The 18,718-nt window shown below is 39.6% G+C and overlaps 1 protein-coding gene across 4 annotated transcripts in view; it reads right to left on the bottom strand.

Annotated features, from left to right (window-relative positions):
- TNS3 (tensin 3) overlaps positions 1 to 18,718 on the bottom strand; it is a 248,233-nt gene that overhangs the window by 80,379 nt on the left and 149,136 nt on the right. For all 4 annotated transcript variants that reach the window (XM_084281745.1, XM_084281746.1, XM_084281748.1 and 1 more), the window contains 3 exons: positions 16,948 to 17,077; positions 15,929 to 15,994; positions 13,581 to 13,685 (listed from right to left, as the gene is read on the bottom strand). In XM_084281745.1, the coding sequence (XP_084137871.1) occupies positions 13,581 to 13,685; positions 15,929 to 15,994; positions 16,948 to 17,077 (301 nt within the window). The remainder of the gene's footprint in view (positions 1 to 13,580; positions 13,686 to 15,928; positions 15,995 to 16,947; positions 17,078 to 18,718) is intronic.

Below are 18,718 nucleotides of genomic sequence, written 5' to 3'. Positions count from 1 at the left end.
CACACACTCATGATTGCCTTGCAATTGCCTTTTTCCTGGAGCATGCAACTTTTAGAAAATATTGTTCTTCTGTATTGAACAATCAGGTCAGCCACTCGCATCACTGAAGTCTTCAAAAATTGTGCGTTATTGGAGTTCTCAGGCAAGAAAAACTTTCTGGAAGTCCTGTGGTGATTGCGCTTATTTTTATGTAGCAGCTGCTGCTCTCAAGCTCCCACACGCTGGCAGGCATTGACTCCTTCTCTGTCTCTGGAATGAATCAGCTCAAACTAGGGGGAGCAAGCCTGTTAGTTACTCCTTTAATAACAGCTGTATCTCACCACATGGCAGCCCACAAACTTCTGCTCTAAATATTCAAAATGTGTGCCTGCATCACCAAAAGACAGCCATGCCCCTAGACAACATTCAATTTTTGTTTAAGGGACTTTCAATTCTTTAATGACTTCTCATTTGAACAAAGGATAAAAGTAGCTCTCATATTCACAAAATACATCTACCTATTCACTGATTATGAAAGAGTTAGAAATTAAGTTCAAACCCAATTCCAAAAAGTACACGCTTTCCTGTTCATGTGTTGCTGTTCTTACAAATCTGTAAATGGCTGCACATTAAACTAGTCAGGAGTCTGATAAAAGACACAAACCATACACACAGGCTATGCAGACAGCACTCTTTGAAAACCAGAGAACTGTCTGTCTGTTCCTGGATTACTAGTAGGACAATACAGAATCTTTGAAAACTTCCGAAATTTACCTCAAAAATGTGAAAAGAAACAAAAAAAAAAGGCATATTCAAAACTCAATATAAATGGATTAGTCTGATATAAGATGCAACTTTTGTTTTGGTCTCGCTACATTTTGTTTCACTGTGAGAAAAGAAAAAACAAAAATACGATGCCATTCCTTGGTTCAATTGCAGGCCTCTTCTGCTCTTTTGTAAGGCTACAGTTTGTGTGCTGGTGATCTTAAACCCTAAGCAGTCAGCAGGCTCGAACACAGAGCTGCAACACTAGTTAGAGTAGCAGAAGAAACCTGGATCAGGTAACATCAGCTCTCAACAAATTAACCTCTCTTATGGAGAGTTTACTTGCAAATGATTAATTCAGACAGACCTGTAATGCTGCTGTAATTTTATTGTCTTAGATGGACAGCTTTAGTGGTACTCCACAAAATCACAGCAAGAATGCTTTGGGAATTCAGGCAAGCTCTGAACAGCTAAATGTCTGTAATTGGAATTGTGTGGCATTATTTTTGTAATGGAGAGGTTGCAGGGGTGATTTCTCTTATAAGGGACCGGGAGCTGCCCCAAGTCTGATTATAACCAGTTCCCGCAAGTTCCAAAAGGAACATGCCAAAGGACAAAGCTGAGCCAATGAGCAACACTGATTACACCTCTGTGATAACATATTTAAGCAAGACTAAAACAAAAACAAATATAAAAAACGCTGCAGCTGGAAGAGAGGAATGAAAATCAGGTTAGAAACAACTCTGCAAGCACCAGGGGCAGAGAAGAAGGAATGAGAGGAGGTGCTCCAGACACTGGAGCAGAGATTCCCCTACAGACTGTAGAGAAGACTAAGGTGGCACGTGTTTTTCCCCTGCAGCACGTGGAGAACCACAGTAAAGCAGATATCCACACTGCAGCCCATGGACGACCCCATACCAGAGCATTTGTTTATATCCTGAAGGAAGGTGTAGCCCCTACTCACACAGAAGTAGGCTCCTGGCAGGAGCATGCAAGGGAGCACACACTGGAGCAGGTTTTCTGCCAGGAACCGTGGCCCATGGGCGACCCACGAGGGTGAATTCTGTTCCTGAAGAACTACATCCCATGGAAAGTATCCATACTAGAACAGTTCTTGAAGAGCTACAGACCATGGGAAGGACACACATTGGAATAGTTCATGGAGGACTGTATCCCATGTGAGGGAGACCCCATGCTAAAGCAGGGGATGAGTGTGAGACAGAAGGAGTACCAAAGACAAAGCGTTATGGGCAGGTTGTAATCGCCATTCCCCATCTCCCTATACCAGTCAGGGGAAGGAGGAAGTAGAAGAAGGGACTGAAGTTGAGCCTAGGAAGAAAATGTATGTGTGAGTGGGTGGGTGTTCTCACTGTTCTGCTCTATTGTTAATTGGCAATAAATTAAATTAATCTTTCCCAAGCCGAGTCTGTTTTGCCCATTACAGTAATTTATAAGTGATTCTCCTGTTTTTATCTCAACCTATGGGCTTTTTTCATCATTTTTTCTCCCCATCCAGCTGAGGATGAGTTAGAGAGCACCCTGGTGGGCACATTGCAACTAGCTGAAGTTAACCCACCATGACATTGCCATGGACATCATAAGAAAGATGGTCTTAAACCACATCACTCAACTTTTTTTTTTTTTTTTTTTTTTTCTGATGCTTTGTCTGTATCAGTTCCAGGCTTCCTGGGCCTCATGACTCTGCAGTACTGAGCATTTCTGTTTCTGTACACAGAATGTACACATCTGAGGACATTCAGATTACTGGGTGTGCCAGTCAGGTCCATTTCAGGTACAGGACATTTAAATTCTGCAAGTTCTATGTTTTCCAATATAGAGCTCTTTAAAACTTTTATGCTGACTATCAGAGTACAGATGATGCCTGATCTGGCACTCGGATCAGCAGAGAAGGGTCATGCAAATGAACTGATCACCATGAACTAATAAAAAGTTCATGGGGGGGAAAAAAAACAAACAAACATGGATCAACATTTTCAATCTGTATCAGGTTAGGCCTTCACACTGTCTAACTGTGGTGCTTTCTTGAATTTGGAAAGCTGAAATCACATTTAGTGCAACTCTCAAGCCGTGATCTAAGAAGCAGGCCTGAGTCAGTAAATCTTACAAGGCTGCAGGATGAATTCTTGGTTCATAAACTTCCATCTGGAAATCATGTAATCCATTTTTAGAAAGTTTTGAAGACAATTGTATTTTGAAGATAACACAATGGACTGGAGAAAAAAAAGAAAAAATTATGAAGTCATTTTCTACCACTGTTTTTTCCTTCCCCTGACTATCCAAGACATCCAAGCAAATGTTGACGTTCATATGAGTATTCAATTTTAAAGAACTATTTTTCCAACATGAAGTAGCAGTAAGTCAGTCATCAGGAAGCTGCTTGGTTTGCTATGTTTGCCTGTCTTTAACAGAAAAATAAAAAAGGATGAAGAAAATCAGAAAGAGGCATGTACCACAAAAACCGCGACACTTGGAAAGGAAAACAGCCAAGAGAGTTGGTGGTAGGAAAATGCTAACAAGCAGGACCATCGGGCTCACATGAGGTCCTTAAAGCTTAAATCTTTTGAGAAAAAAAGGAGGGGGCATCCAACACTTTACAGAATTCTTATCATTAGCAAATGCTAGTGTACATTTCCCAGCCACTCATAAGGGTCACATTTGGACTTCAATGATTTTACAAGTACTCCGGAGTTAGAAAAAATTGCTTCACAAAGCACAGTTCTAGACCAGAACACACACATATAAAGCACAATGCACAAGGGAGTTCAGTGTACATATGCCTGGCTGCAGGCAGAGAGAGGGAACTTAATTGCTTCTCTTTCTGATCTTAGGACAGTCACAGAATAAGCAAGCAGGAAATCATAATTTGTACTAAAGTATTTTCAGTTCATTTATTTGATTCATTCTTTCATTCTCTGCTGCTGCCATACTAACTCTACTGCCAGGCAAGTAAGTTGTTATGAGAAAAAAGATAACTGATACCTAAACCATAACGAGAGTTATTTTTCCTTGCCTAGTGAAGCTAACAGGTAGGATGTCTCATTGTCTTCACAAGAGAGAGGCAGAGCTGTTCAGGAAGTAGCTGCAGGGAGGGAACACACAACTGTGGCAGAGATTTGCCTTTCAGGACTCTTTATTTAACCTTTTAAGCAGACTGTAAGGTCGGGTTGAGAAGAGCTTCTTCCTGAGGTATATGTGCATGGAAGGAGATAATTATTTGGGCATTAATGTTTAAATTAATGATATTAATAACAATAGACTGCAGTTGACGTGACTAAGAAATACACAGATGTGAGAAGGTAAGTGCAAGTCTGCTCAAGAACCCAAGTAAGCTGGGTGAGAAACGCATGAAAAAGCAGTGTTATGTGGCCCTGAGATAACAGCTGTTGGAAGTTATGTAAAGAATATAGGAAGGGGAAGAGAGAACATTACCCATAGTCACATGTGTTATCTTCCTCCTAGTTTCTGATTATCTGAATCCTTCTGTGCTGAAGAGAGGTCCTTTGCACAGTTTTATAAAAACAGAACTGCAAAAGATAGCTGAATGTACCAGAAATGCCCATTAAACCACTTGAATTTTACCCTCTGCTCTTTGGGTCTGAAAGTCTAATTACTGCCTTGACAAGTGGCTAGTAAATAATATGCTTGGTATAAGAGCACTGCCTACCATCAAGATATGATAAAAATTAATTGGAGGACATAACAAAAGCATTTTTAAAAGCAAATAATTGGCTCTGCAGTAGCTTTGAAATTACTTGACGTGGGCAACCTCTGCTTCAAATAAAGCCATGGAATTTTAAAGATAGTGATATCGGGGTGAGGGGGAGAAACCTTCACAGAAGGAAAAGCAGAAAAGTTACTGGAGTGCATAAAAATAGGATTTGAAAAAATAAAATGAGGACAAAGGAGTTCATAGGAAAGAGGAATGAAAGTACAGGCAGTAAGAGGCAGGAGGCTAATGGAGAAAAACAGAGGCCTGGGGAACCCTTCTTCTAATCTGTTCTTGTTTTCAGACATAAAAACTTTCAAATTTTTTATTTATTTATTTATTTTTAATCTTAGCTATAACAAGCCTTCTCTGATAGTTAGCATCATTTGGGGCTTTTTGTTTTCATTTGAGACAAATTTAACTTAAGCAGAACATACAGATTGTATCTAACAAAATCAGTGTAGGTAAAATGCACCTAATTCCTCATTTCAGACACTGACCTATTGATATGCTTACCATCTGGGTAAAACCAAAAATATTTTTAGTGCACACAGAGCTTGACAGGCCAAGTGAAGCTGGAGCTCAGCTTAGCACTTAAGTAAATATGCAAGACTTTCAAAAAGGTGTTCAGGATGCCTCAAGACATACTCTTAAAGAAAATAAGTCACTTTGAATCAATAAGCCCTTTGAAAGTCCAGCCCTTGACTGCATTTAACTATCATCTGCTAATTGACCTATCTAAAGTGCTATGACTTTTTGTTGTTGTTGTTGTTGTCATTCAATAATTATATAAAAACAAACAAACAATCAAGAAAAACATAAACATGGACGTAAGAGATTACAGACTGGAATGAACTTAGTTAATCAAGCACAATCTTAAAAACACCTGCATGAACTTGACTCATTCCCTAACATACGGAGGCAAAGAGTATTTAATCCATGTATTTCTGTACTGGTTTAATCAATGCTCTAATAAAGGAGGATCAAAGGGAGAATGACAGTGTACCTATTACGGCACAAGTGGAAATGAAAACTTGCAATCCTGTGTTTATATTCAGTATTACTGGCATACAAAACAAACCACTTTATATTAATTTATCTCCAACTTATTGTTGGTGTTTGCACTGGGTTTACATAGCAAGGTTTTGGTAGCCAGGGGCTGCAGGGGTAGCCTCTGTGAAAAGAATCCAGAAGCTGCCCCATGTTAAATAAAGGCCAGTTTCAACCAGCTCCAAAGGGACCTGCCCAGAGCTGAGCCAAGTAAGTGATGCTGTTCGTGCCTCTGTGAAAGCGTATTTAACAAAAGGGGAAAAAAAAATAAAAATTAAAAACTGCTGCAAAACAGCAGCTGGGAGAGTGAGGAGGGAGAAACAGCCTTGTAGACCCCAAGGTCAGTGAAGAAGGAGGGGGAGGAGGTGCTCCAGGCACCAGAGCTGAAGTTCCCCTGCAGCCTGTGGGCAGGACCATGGAGCAGGCTGTACCCCACGCAGCCTGTGGTGTACCACGGCAGAGCAGATCTCCACGCTGCAGCCCATGGAGGAGCCCCCAGTGGAGCAGGTGGATGTGGCCTGGAGGAGGCTGCGGCCCATGGAGAGCCCCCGCAGGAGCAGGCCCCGGGCCGGAGCTGCAGCCCGTGGAGAGGAGCCCACGCAGGAGCAGGGGGTCTGGCAGGAGCTGCCACCTTTGGGGAACCCATGCTGGAGCAGTTTGCTCCTGAAGGATGAACCCCATCGTAAGGGCCTATACTGGAGAAGTTTGAAGAGCCTGTGGGAAGCCCATGTAGGGCCAATTCTGGAAGGACTGTATCCCATGGGAGGGACCCCACATGGAGCAGGGGCAGAGAGTGACCGTGAAGGAGCGGCGGAGATGAAGTGTTACAGACTGACTGCAACCCCCATTCTGTGTTCCCCTGCACTGCTCGGAGGGGGGAACATAGAAAAGTGTGGATGGGGGAAAGGTGTTTTTAGTTTGCTTTTAGTTCTCACTGCTTATCTCCCCCTTTCCTTTTGAGGAGGGGGAGTGAGAGAGCGGTTGTGGTGGAGTTCAGCTGCCCAGCTGTGTAAAACCACCACAGTCTCATGATTAAGAATAACCAAATTTAAAATAAGAAATTATAACAATCCAAAGAAGAACATACAAAATGTTAAGAAATATAAGACATAAGCTTCCTCAAAGAAAAACAAAGGCAAACATTCCAAAGCATTTCAGATTTTGTTTCGAGATGCCAGCATTTTATAGGGCAAATTTTTCTATTTTCTACAAATGTTTTTATTTTGCACTGTTGAACAGGAAAGAGGGAAAATTGTTGTAGGACACCTTGTTATCCCCACCTTCTAACAAATCTCTCATTGTCTCAAAGAATACTGCATCCAGCTGGTGACTAAAAGCTGGAATTACCTTTTATTCACTAACAATTTATTTTTCAGCTTCACTCATCACAAATGACATCAAACCAGCTGTTTTCTTTGGTAAGCATCTGCATTCCTTTTAAGCTACCACAGCCAAGCAATTTTGCCTCAGCCCTTGAGTTTTGCAATCCTGAAAGGCCCCTCCGGGAAAACACATGTTTAACTGCATGAGAGGGCACCTCCCTATTCAATAGCTATTTACTTTGGGTTGAGAAGGAGAAAAAATGGCGATAAAAGTCAAACACCTCTTCTAGTCACATGACATAGGTGCATACCAGAATGTTGTTGATTGCCTACCTGGTGACACTTCGCAGACACTTTTTTTTCTTAAAAGAAAATTTGTGGGAGCAGGTCAGTGTATAAACTGCTAGAAAATTTCTTATACAACAGTCCAGAGACATAGGAATTTGAATTCATTTTGCCCTACCCTATTTAGCTTGAATTAAAAACATCCTTTTGTTTCCAAAATTGTTTCTTTTCTAATTAGCAAACATTATTAGCTAGCCAAGCCAGTTTGCTAGGAAACAAGCAGCAAGGTTTATAATAGAAAGACGGTTCCAGTCTTGTAAAGACTTGCTGAAAGTCCTGCTCTTGTCATTTTTAGCAATTTGTAACATGTGCTGATGTTCTTTTCTTTCCACAGGCTGTAGAGTTGGCAGACAAAAGACCGCAGTGGGATCTAGCAATCATTAGCAGAAGTGAAATGTCTTAAAATGGAATACTGAAAAAGAATTTTGTGCACTTTTGTTGTCAATCCACTGAATTCAGTTAAACAAAACAAATAACATTTTAGACAATTATAACCCCTTTGATGCTATCAGTTTTATTCATCAGTAAAACAACAAAAAAAAACAAATGCCAACACCTTATCTCAACAAACTGAATAGTAGACATAAATAGCAGTACAGCATCCCAGTCACACACATCCCATGGTCATCACCTTAAGACAGAGTTGTTCCTTCATGGTAGATTCATTCTCTCTAGAATAACCTTAGTGTGCTATTAGGATATTGAGAATAAATCTGAGATAAAGCAGCTTTCGACACCGCAAAAGGAACCACAGCAGTCATCTTTCCTTTTAATTACTCATATTCCCTAGCAAAAGGAGTTTCTGCTCTTTGGCAATACATATAATTTTTATTTTAATGTATCTGATTTTATTTTCAGAACACCTCAAAGCCCAGGCTGTACTGGGATCGTCCTGTGATTTCCACACAAAATAATGGTTCCTATCCAAAAGGGGAGTTGCATTTTCAGCAGATTTTAACTGTTTGTTTTAACAATATCATCTCTTACCTACTGTATAAATAATCCTGAAAATGTATTAATGTGAACTGGAAAAAAAAAAAAAAGTTCTATTAATACATTTTATTAATGTATTAATCAAGGAGGGGGAAGAAACACATGACACAATACAGTGAGTATAAAGCACATGAAAAGTTTTCCAGGAGGTAGAAGGTGGGAACACTTATTTCCTTCAACATTCCCTTCCCATAAAAATTACTTCATCTTTATTTACCACTACTTTCCCTCTCCCTTTGAATACCTCCAAAAATATCGCAAACAAACTAAATCTCCCAAATTCAATTTAAATATAAAGGAGTGTATATGACCTTTGCAATCAAAATGAAGACAGTGAAGTGTGGCTGAAAATATGTGAACTACAAAACTCCTGAAAAACATGATTATCAACTGGAATGAAAACACATTTAAATTTCTTGAAATAATAGAAGGTACTATTCATTTGTTACCACAGGTTGTAAATTTCTGTCAATGCAGCAAACGAGAAACCTTCTGTAAATCTACAAATATATACTTTATGGTACTTGCTGCCTTAACACTGCAAAAATAGGAGTACTCAGCACAACCAAAAATCATTTCTGTTCCTACCTGCCCACAAAATACATTTAAGACTTGATGAGTACCATGACTTTAAAACCACAAGAAAACCAATGACAACTATCTCAGACTTCTACATGGCAAGAGGAAGATGTTTCAGTTCTTGTGGTTTCAAATCTTACAGTCAGCTGCAGGGCTTTAAATCCACATAACAGAAGTCCCTGTGCAAATGTACTACTTGAGGAAGAAGAAGTTTGATACAAACTCAGAATTAAAAACTAATAAAATCTTCAATTTATTATGGAGGACTATTAGTGCAATATATAACAGACAGTTCTCAAGTGATTTAAGAGAAACAGCATTTATGAAACAAAATTCAACTAATTTATTGCTTCCCAATAGTCAAAATTCCTGTACTGTTAAGAATAAGGGATAAAGAACTAATTCCAAAGAGCAAGCTAGCCTTTCCATATTCAATGCAAGCATACTCAACTTTATTATCATCACAGGGTTTAAGGTTACTTAAAAAGCAATCGTTTCTGTCTGCAATACTGTATTACACTAATAAAATAAGATAGACTCATGGAATCATTAGGGTTGAAAAAGACCTCCAAGATCATCTGGTCCAACAATCACCCTACCACCAATGTCACCCACTAAACCATGTCCCTAAGCACCAGGTCCAATCTCTCCTTGAACACCCCCAGGGACAGTGACTCCACTACTTCTCTGGGCAACCCATTCCAATGCCTGACTGCTCTTTCTGACATGAAATACTTTGAGTACATATTTATTTTTTCATGTCCTTTCATCACTTGTTCTTTTGCTAACAATGCCGAATAAGTGTAGGATTGCAAAAGAGATAAACAGCTTTCTTTTTCACTATTTTTCCATTTTAACACACTGAAAATAGCTTGGAAATAGCTGTTACACACATACCTACAAAGGAAACCATGTGCACTTCAAAGAGTTTGGCTGTAGCCTTTCTGGCCACCTTGATTTGGAATTTCAAAACTCTTTTTGAAATGAACAAGGTGCATAACTGCAATACAGGAATACTGTCACCTTCATGTTATTCCTACTGAAATTCCCATAGAAAACAGGCAGAAGTAAAACTGTGAAGTCCAGTTCCTACAAAAGGCCAAGAGTAATGGAGTAGATCTGAAACAGGCACCCCATGAGACCCGTCCACATTTTAAACGTGTCACCCCTGTCAGGCAGACTTCCAAATGCACCACATCCTATATCTGAGGTATGAAAGAGTTTCTTTCTATGACTTCACGATTGTAGCTAAAAGATCCACATGCAAAGCTTCTTGACTTTGCTCACTGTCTGGATATGATATTAGCATCTCCTGTTAGTGGTCTCTCACCTGTGGTGAAAACCAGGCTTCAATACAATCTTTTAATGCAAAAGCATGATATTGAACGACTGCCACAAACCATAAGAGAAGTCTGTCCTGTTGTAAGTCCGAAGTAAAGGAAGACCTAAGCAAACTGTGTTTACCTTGAATGGCAAATTAGGTTTACCTTTGTTTTGAATACAGATTTCATCCTTAGGAGAAAACATAGCTGTTCCCTTGTGCATATGTTTTAGCCACTCTTGATCTTTTGCCAAAGCTATGCAGAGACAGATGCTCTGCCTGCAATTCCATTGTTGAGTTCCATAGGTTCACATTTATCCTGCCTCTTAAATGTTTGCTTGAGGAAAGAATATCTGGATACATCTCATGTTTTTATGGTGCATTCTCTAGCTTCTCTAGTGACTTCTCTACAGATGCATAATAAATTTCTCAATATCTATGCCAACATATCGTATTTATATTGCATCTCAGGTAACTGAAAATATATCAAGCACACAAATTACCAAAAAAAAAAAAAAAAGCCTATTAAATAGCATATATGACTTCCAAACATCAGGAAAACAAGGTAATTGTACTTTTGAATGGTCTATGATGAAGTCTTCTATATAAAGTCATTAAGATATGAGCAACGTACTGTTCTGTATGTTCCAACAATGTGCTGCCTAAACATTTATCTCTGCTTTCAATTTCCTGTACTGATGTAGCTACTTATAATACAACGCATGAGGATGGGAAGGTCAAATCTGTCTATCCAATGAATCTTAGCAGCTAAAATATTTAACATCAATTCACTGTTTGCTGACAGTTATGTTTACACAAAGTAGGGGATAAGAAAGGAAGCACATGCCACAGAAACATCCTGAGCACTGCCTCACTGCCTCCTAAAAGCACAGGATCAGGCAATTCCGAAATATCGGAAATCAGGCAGGCGGGGCAGAAGGCCAGCCTGGCTGACCAGGGATCTTCTTCTGGAGCTTAGGCATAAAAAGAAATATGTAAGGCTGCTGGAAGCAGGGTCAGGCAACATGAAAAGACTACATGGTTGCTGTTCGCATTTATATGGAGAAAATTCATGCAGCCAAAGCCCAATTAGAGTTGCAGCTGGCCAGGTCTGTGGGAGACAATAAAAAGGGCTTTTTTTAATACTTAAACACAAAAAGGAGGACCAGAGAAAACATAGGTCCACTAGTTGACGGGGCTGATCACCTCACAAACAAGGACATAGGCAAAGCAGAGACGTTTAATGCCTTCTTTGACTCTTTCTTCAATGCCAATGATGGGCTTTGGGACCTCCTGTGCCCTAAGCTGGACGACTATGATGGTGGGAATGATAAACTCCCAGTCAACCCTGAACGTGCGCAGGATTTGTTGCTCCACCTGGATCCATACAAGTCCATGGGGCCAGATGGGATTCATCCTAGGGTACTCAGAGAGCTGGCTGACGTCATTGCTGGACCTCTCTCAATTATTTTTCAATGGTCTTGGGAATCTGGAGAGGTCCCAGTAGACTGGAAGCTGGCAAATGTTGTGCCAATTTTCAAGAAGGGCAAGAAAGAAGACCCTGGTAATTACAGGCCTGTCAGTCTCACCTCAGTGACTGGTAAAATTATGAAGATGATCCTTGAAGTTACTGAAGCACACCTGGGGGACAATGTAGTCATTGGTCATAGCCAACAGGGGTTCACGAGGTGTAGGTCCTGTTTGACAAATTTGATTTCCTTTTATGATAAGATCAACCAACTAGTTGATCAAGGGAAGCCAACAGATGCAATCTTTTGGGATTTCAGTAAAGCTTTTGATACATTTTCTCATAGGATCCTACTGGAAAAAACGTCCAGCATACAGCTAAGTAAAAACATCACACAATGAACAATCGACTGATGGGTAGGGCTCAAACGGTTGTGGTAAATGGGGCCGCATCAGGCTGGTGGACAGCCCCCAGGGCTCCATTTTAGGGCCGGTTCTTTTCAATGTTTTCATAAACAGTTTCAATGTAGGACTAAAACATGTTTTGAGCAAATTTGCTGATGATACTAAACTGGGATGGATTGTTGACTCTGTTGAAGGTGGAAAGGCCTTGCAGAGAGATCTGGACAGATCAGAGAGCTGGGCAGTCACCAATCACATGAAGTTTAACAAGAGCAAGTGCTGGGTCCTTCACCTGGAACTGGGCAACTCTGGCTGCACGTACAGACTGGGGGGAGAAACGCTAGAGACCAGCCTCACAGAGAGGGGTCTGGGGGTTTTGGTTGACAGCAAGCTGAATATGAACCAGCAGTGTGCCCTAGCAGACAGGAGGGCTGCCATCCATGGAGAGGAGCCCACAGCGGTGCAGAAGGTCTGGTGGGAGCTGCTGCACGTGGGGGGCCCGTGCTGAAGCAGGCTGTTCCTTAAGGACTGTGTCCCACATATTCAGCCCATGCAGTTCTTCTTCTTCTCCCTTCCAATCCCTACAATTCTGTGATTCTATGATTCAAGAACTGATGTTTGTGGGAAGCCCACACAGAATCAGTTCAGGAAAGACTGCATCCTGTGGGAGGGGCCCCACACTAGAGTAGGGGAATAGGATGAGGAGGAAGGAGCAGCTGAGACAGTGTTAGGGATTGAGGTAGAAGAGAGTGGATGGAGATGAAATGCTGTTTTTAGTTTGCTTTTAGTTCTCACTGTTCTGGTCTGTTATTATTTGTCAATAAATTACATTAATCTCCCTATGCAAACTCTGTTTTGCCCATGATGGTAATTGGTGAGTGATCTGTCTGTCCCTACCCTTGAGCCCTTTTCCTTCATATTTTCTCCCTCTGTTCCTTTGAGGAGGGTGTGAGAGAAAGAGGTATGGAGGAGTTTAGCCAGCCATTGGTGTGAAACCACCATAGTACTTACATGAAGACTACATCCATTAAAATCACAATCACTCCCTCAGGCAAAGCATCAGGAAAGCATGCACTCTAAAGTCAGAATATGAAGGCTGCTATTGGAAGCTTTTATCTTCTGCATTTACCAGCATATTACAGAAAAAAAAAATCTAAAGAAATAAAAGGACACTTCAGAAGTTGGCATATTTATAAGGTAAAATTTGCAAATATGCACATCTTTGCCCATTCATTTATCTATCATTTTACAGACTAATGCACCTCCTGTAACATTCCAGATAATATAGTAAGCACTCAAGGCCACATCATTTTGTTCTTAAAATTCCATATTAGTAGTCAAACTAGAAGCTTTACAATAAAAACTTTTTAAAGCTAGTTTACAAATAAGTAACTCATACCAACCATTTGCAACTCAATCCAATTCAATGTATTAACAAGAATCTCTTTTAAACAGCCTTCTTTCTATGGAAGAGTAAAGAGCCACTAAGATTAAAGAGACAGTGGTGGACAGCAACTTAATTCCGCACATCAGTGAGGTGGCAGTAGGTTCAAGTAAATGATATCTCTTTCCTCCCTTTCAGACACTCTTGCACAGTTGCCAAAGGTTTTGCCTTAACAGAATTACTCACCTTCCCCATCAGGGCTCATATTTTCATAGGAGTCCCAGCGTATCAGCGGGTCTGAGGTATTGTAATCAACTGTCACTCCATGGTCGTTCTGAAGGTGTTCACATCCTAAAAAATTAACATCTGTTTGAGACAAAAATCATATCTGAAATGATATATACACACACATGCATGTGGCCTTCTGATAGAAGTCTGTTCCTGCAAATACAATACCATGTTCTTAGATTGGGAAGAAAGATTATATAAACCAACTAAAAATAGCCTAATTTATGTTTCATTACAGAAGGAACAAGCACAGAATTTTATCTTGAGCTTCTTGTTTATAATGTAGCTCCGATAACTTGTATCAGCCCCAAAACACCATGAACACAGCTGACCACACAGCCCTACAGGAAGACATCATAGAGCTCTGTGGCTGTGTCTGGAGAAGCATGTTCTTAACTTGTTTTTAAGAAGTACAGTGTTATATGGATGTTGTAAAGCTTTCAAAACAAGGATGGTTAACATTAAAAGGACAAGAATACCATGGTACTAAACCTTAACATGAAGGAAGAGAAAAAGCCACATTTGTCTCAAGCAGATTTAGGAACCTTGTTACTTAAATATTTACATGCCTAATTCTCCTAGCAACTGCATCCTTTCCTAAAACTTGTATCACAAATTGTTATTTTCTAGGATATTGTGTTCAGTTTTGGGCTACCTGATACAAGAAAGACATAAATAAAGTGAAGCAAGTTCAGGGGAGGGCCACCAGGGTAGTTAGGACAGAAAGACTTGCCCTGGAACGACAGGTTGAGGAACCAGGGCTTCTTCAGCCTGGGGATGAGATGGTTTGGGGTGACCTTACAGCAACACCCCCAAAGGCTACTGAGGAGACAGAGCCAGGTGGGTGCAAGGTGGGAAGATAAGAAGGAACAGACATAAATTAAACATACAGAGTTTCCTTATCTTTAGGAGAAAAAATAGTTCACTATGAGGGCTGTCAGACACTGCCCAGAGTCTGCCCAGAGAGGTTGTGATGTCTCCATCCTTAGAGGTTTTCAAGACTTGGCTGGATATATGCTTTGGCAACCTGGACTGATCTCACAGATGACCTCGGATTCAGCAGGAGGATGGACTAGAGATAACCTGCAGTTATTCTATAATACTTTCAATGTGGAAAAGTCATTTGCAGAAACTGTAAACAAGTATTTCCAAAGTGAAATCTTCTTCCTAGACAGTTAGGAAGACAGCAACTGAAAACTAATTTCCAATTACTTAAAACCTTACATTCAGACAACTTGGAGCCTGCTAAAAAACACAGATCTGATTTGCCCTCTAAGGCAGATTTGAAAAAATTTTGATAATTTTTCAGCCATGTAAGGTGACCTCTCTTCAAGCATTTACCATCCAGAAATGTTCAGATCCAGCTGTGAGTGTTTATTTATAAAGCCATTTTTTTTCTTATATGACTTTCCAGCACGCTAAGTAAGATCTTCATGTTCAGCTAGATAGAATCCAGCTTCTTATTGGCTGCTACCACAAGTTTTTAAGTGATCAAACTGGTGAAAAAAATGAAAAGGAAAACATGCAATTCACAGGACGCCTAACAGGATTATGTATGAGACAGACAGCTCAGAATACTTAGTTTTCATTCAGTTTCAGGCTGAATCCATACCTTTGGAAACACTGAAAAATGAGTAAGAACAGATCCATTAACAGATTAAACTGCAATATAAAGCATGATCTTAAGTTCTTCTTGCAGGCAGTAATTATCTATGATCTTAGACATAATAAAATAGAATATATTCTGGAGGCATACAGGATATACCCACAAGGCAACTTCAGAGCAGGCACATCTCCAAGGAAATTGTAACTACATCTCCTTATGCTAAATTATAGACAGTCAAAACTTCACCACTTCAACAAAAATAATCAGTTATAACAACATCCAGAAAAAGTTATGGAAATGACCACTGCTGTCACTTATACTGGGTCAAGCTACCTATACTGTACATGTATACTGTGAATGTTTCATACAGACATAAAAATGTTTTCTACTGGTTGTTAGCAACTGTTGTTGTATACCCTTAAAACAAAGTCAGATAACTCCTATGCGGTGTCTTCATTAAATTCTTCACATTTAAACCAAAAACATAAATGTATGTTTACATACATAAACGTACATAAAATATTACATATTTCAATGCTGAAGTTGAATTTCCTATCTTCTAAAAGACAAGTGGAACAAGAGAGAAAAAAAGTTGTTTTGTTTTGTTTTTTTTTAATTTGTTGTTGTTGTTGTTTTTAAGTATACATTTCAATGTGGTTTATATTTAAGCTAAGCATTCTTTTTTCTCCTGTATACTCACCTTGAATTTTCTCTGGGGTTTCTGAAAACACTAATTCCACTTTGCCATAATCAGGGAAACGGTCATCTGAAAATAAAAGCTAACATTTCAACAAAATATCTCCCAGGAAAACAGTTCCAAGGCACTCATAAATCAGAATTGGCTATAGCCATTAACACACGTACTCTTGTCACTCTTCTCACCTGGAATCTAGTCATTTGTTTCTAAAAAAGCCACACACATTCTTTGCCACGTGTTCTCTAGAAAGGACCAATTAAGTGTCAGTTGGAGTTCTGTTTACTTCTAAGAAAGTCAAAAACAAAAGAGCTGAACCACCCCTAGTCTGTGGCTATTAAAGGAAGACACACTCAGGAACAGAGTAAAATTGTTCTGTATATGGGCTAAATTGCAGTGTTTGACCATAAAGGTTTTGTATAGGCACATGTTGCAGGAAAATACATTTCATTTTAGTTTGTTAGTAACATAGGTTGTGGAAGTTATAATCCTGAAAATAAACATAAAAATAAAACTGAAATAATCCTTTGGAAAATACAAAGAGTTACTTGAGACATTTTCAAATGTTTACGAAAACTTTGCCTCCACTTTTGGATACCTATTCTGAAGCATAATAGAAGTGTTCCACATTCAAGCAGTCCAGGTCACAAAACCAGTACCAGACTTTATAACTTATCTGCAGTGACAAGAAAATGCTTCAGCATATTTCCTGTAATCGTGAATAAAAGAATCATCATTTTAAGCATGTCTGTTGTTGTTAAAAATATGAGAGGATGAGTTAAGGACTATGAAGCAGTATCTGTATAATTTTGACAACTTAACTCACACGAAGAGCTTTTGTTCTCATTAAGGGCTTACGTGTGTTACAGTGCTATTAAAATAACGCAAAGTAATCTCCCTCTCCCTGAACAACGGGATGGAAAAAAATCCTTTTGAAAACAGATTCTGAAGACTATCATCATATGCACAAACATACACTTGCACCCACACACGTAGAAATCTAACCAATCACAGAAGACAAGTACCTTTGTTGGCATTGTCCAAGTCCTCTTTACTAAACACCAAGCCATGTCCTTGAATAGCTCCAGTGTGAAACTGAAGGCGAAAAATCACATCACGAGTAGCTGACCGGTATTTTTTGTGATAACACTTCAGCTAGAAAGAAAGAAAGTAACGTGTCAGAAAGCAATTTTTTGAAAATTGGAACAAATTTATGTGTATGCATTAAGTATCAATAAAGCAGACTCAGTGCAATTTAGTGCAGACACCACTGATATGCTTTATTCAATCCTTTAAAATTATACAGCTCCAAGGCAAGATAGTTCAGGATGTATAAATATAAATAGTTACTATTTTTATCACTATCAGTCACCAATCAGTAGATTACGATTCAGAATCACAACAGTTGTCATTGCAATGTTGGAATGCTGACTTACATCCGTACTTCTTCACGGCACCCACTAAACTAACGTAAAGCTAAATTACAGCACAGACATTTCAAGATAACTACAGAATACACAGAGATTTTAGAAGCCTTCTCAGAAAGCCTGTAAGATGATTACATTTATTCTCGGACTTTTTTTTAAACCTACTCTAGTGATGATAGGATCTTGTTTTATGTTACTGTTGGAAGTTGGCAGTAGTTTTGACACCTAGGCTAGAACAAGACAGAACTCTGAAAAAAATTGCATTTACTACAAATTTCAATGGCTAAAGGTGAACATAATACAACTACTCTTCAACAGCACCCTCCCTCAGATCACTCCTATGGATATTTCACCCACCTATTCTGAGTCAAATGTTATACGTGACCACTAAGAATTCTTACAGGAATACATTAAAATTTTGGTAAACTTAGTCACAAGACTGAAAGGGATCTCATTATTTTGTAATAAAGCAAATGTTACTGAAATGCATTAAAAAAAAATAAAATAAAATAAATCTCCTTTTTCTAACCCAGACTGAAAAAAAAGAAGATACTGAATAACTGAGGAGCAAACAGTTATTCAAACTGAAGGGAAGTGAAGTAATACACAAAAGATGTAGGTGTTTAAGAGAGATGATTTAGAAAATTTAGAGTAAAACATAGTTATGAAATTCTTCACACTACAGGATTTTAAAAGCCTACATAAGCTTTGCTCTGTATCCTTCCTTACTCTACCTCTCTGATGCCTTAAATTCCAGAATTTCAACAGCACTGACGTGGTGCATACAACTGATACATTTCAGACCATATTCCAGTTTAAGATTGTCTGGTTTGTCTTCCTGCTGCCAAAAAAATAAAGCAGAATCACAGAATCACACACAGAATTTCTAGGTTGGAAGAGACCTCAAGATCATCGAGTCCAACCTCTGACCTAACGCTAGCAGTCCCCACTAAACCATTTCCCTAAGCTCTACATCTAAACGTCTTTTAAAGACTTCCAGGGATGGTGACTCCACCACTTCCCTGGGCAGCCTGTTCCAATGCCTCACAACCCTTTCAGTGAAGAAGTTCTTCCTAACATCTAACCTAAAACTCCCCTGGCTCAACTTAAGCCCATTCCCCCTCGTCCTGTCACCAGGCACGTGGGAGAACAGACCAACCCCCACCTCCCTACAGCCTCCTTTAAGGTATCTGTAGAGTGCAACAAGGTCGCCCCTGAGCCTCCTTTTCTCCAGGCTGAACAAGCCCAGCTCCCTCAGCCGCTCCTCATAGGACTTGTTCTCTAGGCCCCTCACCAGCTTTGTCGCCCTTCTCTGCACCCGCTCAAGCACCTCCATGTCCTTCTTGTAGTGAGGGGCCCAAAACTGAAC

This window comes from Netta rufina (genome assembly GCF_964035555.1).
Source record: "Netta rufina genome assembly, chromosome: 2".
Taxonomy (NCBI): domain Eukaryota; kingdom Metazoa; phylum Chordata; class Aves; order Anseriformes; family Anatidae; genus Netta; species Netta rufina.
The sequence above is the reverse complement of the archived record's forward strand: the minus strand, read 5'-3'. Positions and strand labels throughout refer to the sequence as shown.